General features: G+C 59.7%; 1 protein-coding gene across 1 annotated transcript; it reads left to right on the forward strand.

Moving 5' to 3' along the window:
- Window positions 1–427: 427 nt before the first annotated feature.
- IRX5 (iroquois homeobox 5) lies at window positions 428–3,694 on the forward strand. The gene is made up of 3 exons (XM_024747439.1): window positions 428–717; window positions 1,782–2,187; window positions 2,348–3,694. The coding sequence occupies exons 1-3, from the start codon at window positions 469–471 to the stop codon at window positions 3,142–3,144; spliced, it is 1,452 nt and encodes a 483-aa protein (XP_024603207.1). The 5' UTR covers window positions 428–468; the 3' UTR covers window positions 3,145–3,694.
- Window positions 3,695–3,996: the final 302 nt, after the last annotated feature.

The raw sequence follows: 3,996 nt of genomic DNA on the forward strand, positions 1-3,996 counted from the left end.
GGAAGAGGGAGAGGGCGAGGAGCGCCTGGCGGCCGGGTTGGCTGCGGCCGCCCAGAGGCTCCTGCCAGTCCTCCCACCGACTACACCCCGCGAAGGAGGAGCTTCAGGCGCGCACAAGGCGTCAGAATCCTCAATTTCCAACTTAGCATCTTGGCAGGACCTTTGCGAAGCCAAAAGCAGAGCCCCCCAGTGCAAAGAGCGAGGGGGAAAAAGAGAAAGCAGCAAGGGAGGGGGGGAAAAACCCTGCCGGGGCGAGCGAGGCGCGCAGAGGAGCGGGCTCGGCGGCCGCAGCCGGAGGCGCGCGGGAAGCCAGCGAGGAGGCGCCGCGGGCCGGAGCCCGGGAGCCGGGGCCCGAGGAGCGGCGGACCGGGGCAGCCGGAGGCCAGGTGCCCGCCCGCACGCCCTCGCAGGGCGCCGCCCGGCTCGTTGGCGGCCGCGGCGCGGAGCGCCCCATGCCCGTGCGTGGCCATGTCCTACCCGCAGGGCTACTTGTACCAGCCGTCCGCCTCGCTGGCGCTCTACTCGTGCCCGGCGTACAGCACCAGCGTCATCTCGGGGCCCCGCACGGATGAGCTCGGGCGCTCGTCGTCGGGCTCCGCGTTCTCGCCCTACGCCGGCTCCACCGCCTTCACGGCGCCCTCGCCGGGCTACAACTCGCACCTCCAGTACGGCGCCGACCCCGCGGCGGCGGCAGCCGCCGCTTTCTCTTCGTACGTGGTGAGTGAGCTGGAGCCGGGGCGGGCGAGGGCAGCTGCGGCAGCTTGAGGCGGTCGGGGGCTGCGGGGGACACGGGCCTCGGCTCCACCGCGGGCCGCCCCTGCCAAGCCTCGCGGACCCTGCAAACTTGGGCGATTGTCTCCCTCGGCTTCGCCCGGGCCTCGGGCTCAGGAGTTGCTCGGAGAGAAGAGCCGCGTCTTGCTCGGATCGCTGAGTTGGCGAAAGGGTTTTTTGGGGAGAGGTCGCTGCGATTAAAGAGCAGCATTTGGTTCAAACGTGAGCTCCAGGCCGCCCTGCACATTGTACTTTCTTTCTTTTCCTTTTTTTTTTTTTTTGGTTTTGCCATTTGGAGAAAGTAGTTCAAAAGAAATAGACCCGAAATCTGAACAGAAGCGTGCTAAGTCTGTGTAAATGTGTTTGGCCTCGCCTTTAATTAGTCCTCCAAAATGTTGCAAATCCGTAATCCTATCTTTGCAATCCGATTTGGAGGTATTAAATTTCTGAAAAGTCGGGCGAGCTGCGGTGCATCCGGGATTTTTCGGCCGGGTGCACTTTCTGGAAAAGCGCCTTGGCTTCGGTTTGGGGTAACACTTTTGGAGGGGTGGGAGTGCCGAGGCAAGGCTTAGCTTTTCGTTTGCCTTTCTCTGTGGGGAGAAAAAGTCCTTGATTTCCTTTGCTCACCACCCTTGCTCCCAACGCGCAACCACTCGGGTGCGGAGCGCAGAGTCGCCGCCGCTGCCCAGGCCTCTCCTTGGGTAGAGGGCCCGGCCGCCGTGGCCGGATCTGCGCACGGAGGGAGGACGTTCCCGGGCCTCCCAGGGGCCAGGGAAGCCAGGACGGCTCCAAGCGCCCCCAAGGAGTCAGGAGTTGGCGCCCCCTCTTCCTTATGAGGAGGAGGAGGCGTTGCCCCAGGGTCTGAGCTCTCCAGCCCTACCCCAGGGGAAGCCTGAGTGCGGGCCTCGCAGCCCGAAGACCCCTGGGCGCAGGGAAAGTGTCTTTCAGTCGCCCAGGTGGCACTGGGGACCACGGCCCACTCTCACTTTCTCTCTGCCCCTTCCCTGCAGGGCTCTCCCTACGACCATACACCCGGCATGGCAGGCTCCTTGGGGTACCACCCGTACGCAGCACCCCTGGGCTCGTACCCCTACGGGGACCCCGCGTACCGGAAGAACGCCACGCGAGATGCCACCGCTACACTGAAGGCCTGGCTCAACGAGCACCGCAAGAACCCCTACCCCACCAAGGGCGAGAAGATCATGCTGGCCATCATCACCAAGATGACCCTCACCCAGGTGTCCACCTGGTTCGCCAATGCGCGCCGGCGCCTCAAGAAGGAGAACAAGATGACGTGGACGCCGCGGAACCGCAGCGAGGACGAGGAGGAGGAAGAGAACATTGATCTGGAGAAGAACGACGAGGATGAGCCCCAGAAGCCCGAGGACAAGGGCGACCCCGAGGGCCCCGATGCAGGTTGGTGGACGCGGGAAAGGGTGCGTTAAGCAAAAGGGGGACTGGAGAGGGGGCGCACAGGGCCTGGAGGTTGAGGGCAGGGGTCTTTGCCTTTGCGGGCGGGGACCTGGGCCCCGCCGCGCGGCCTCCGCGCCTCTGACCGCCTGGGTTTCGCCCGCAGGAGGAGCAGAGCAGAAGGCGGCTTCAGGCTTTGAACGGCTGCAGGGGCCGCCCACCCCTGCCGGCAAAGAGACCGAGGGTAGCCTCAGCGACTCGGATTTTAAAGAGCCGCCATCCGAGGGCCGCCTCGACGCGCTGCCCGGGCCCCCCCGCGCCGGCGGGCCCTCCCCGGCCGGGCCTGCGGCAGCTCGGCTGGCCGAAGATCCGGCCCCTCACTACTCCTCGGGCGCGCCGGCTCCGGGCCCACACCCAGCCGCGGGAGAGCTGCCCCCCGGTCCCGGAGGGCCCTCGGTCATACACTCGCCGCCACCACCACCGCCTCAGGCGGTGCTCGCCAAGCCCAAACTGTGGTCTCTGGCGGAGATCGCCACATCCTCGGACAAGGTCAAGGACGGGGGCGGCGGGAGCGAGGGCTCTCCGTGCCCACCGTGCCCCGGGCCCGTAGCCGGGCAAGCCCTAGGAGGCAGCCGCGCGTCACCAGCACCGGCGCCATCGCGCTCGCCCTCGGCTCAGTGTCCCTTTCCAGGCGGGACAGTGCTGTCCCGGCCTCTCTACTACACGGCGCCCTTCTATCCTGGCTACACGAACTATGGCTCCTTCGGACACCTTCACGGCCACCCGGGGCCCGGGCCAGGCCCTACAACGGGTCCGAGCTCGCATTTCAATGGATTAAACCAGACCGTGTTGAACCGAGCGGACGCTTTGGCTAAAGACCCGAAAATGTTGCGGAGCCAGTCCCAGCTAGACCTGTGCAAAGACTCTCCCTATGAATTGAAGAAAGGTATGTCCGACATTTAACGCGGGCTGCGTCGGTCCTGGACTTTCCTAATTTATTAAAAAAAAAAAATGGCCTTGGCAGTTATTTTTCCATCAACATGAGAGAAAAACAAAACTACCCCTCCTACTAAAAAGTTTATAGTTCCTGGAGATGGATGACATAAAAATGTAAACATCTCCACACACAAACAAAAATGTCTTAACCAACTGAAAAGAAAAATTTTAAAAAGGATTTGTATTAAATCTTATTCTGTATATTTAATGTAGCATTTTTGTATTTAAATTGATAACTCAATATCTTTGAAGTAAATTATGAAATTAAGACACCTGTACAGGCATTTAATGTTTTTTTGTAATATAAATATATACATTTGTGTTTCCCCCAGAACTGTTTCATAGTTTAAAAATACAAGTTTAATTTAATTTTTTACACCTATTGATTTTTCTGGGTATGAGCTGAAGTATTATTACAGAAAGGGAACAGGTTATACTCTTAGATTTAAAAAGTAAAAGGAACTGCAGCCGCCTTTGTAAAATGCAAAATATTTAATTAAAAGAGATTTTAACATAATCAGAGCCACTCATTACTTTTTAGAAGCCACAGTAAACTGTCCATCGCCCTGGACAAAAGGTGCAAACTGCAACTTTTTTTCGAAGTGGGGAATGAAAGGTTCCACCGAACCTAGTGTGCCAGCGGGAAACTGTAATTAGGCTTCGAGCCCCGGGGAACCTGGCCCTGCCCGGAATGCAGATTTGGATCACTGATGCGGGCTGCTGTGGGGAGATTGGACCCTGAAGTAGGGAGGAGAGAGACCCAAGTGTGTGCCCAGAAGGGAGAAGAGATGGCAAAGGCAGCTAGAGACACGCACCACC

Source organism: Neophocaena asiaeorientalis, unplaced genomic scaffold, assembly GCF_003031525.2.
Source record: "Neophocaena asiaeorientalis asiaeorientalis breed wild unplaced genomic scaffold, Neophocaena_asiaeorientalis_V1.1 scaffold438, whole genome shotgun sequence".
Classification (NCBI taxonomy): Eukaryota; Metazoa; Chordata; class Mammalia; order Artiodactyla; family Phocoenidae; genus Neophocaena; species Neophocaena asiaeorientalis.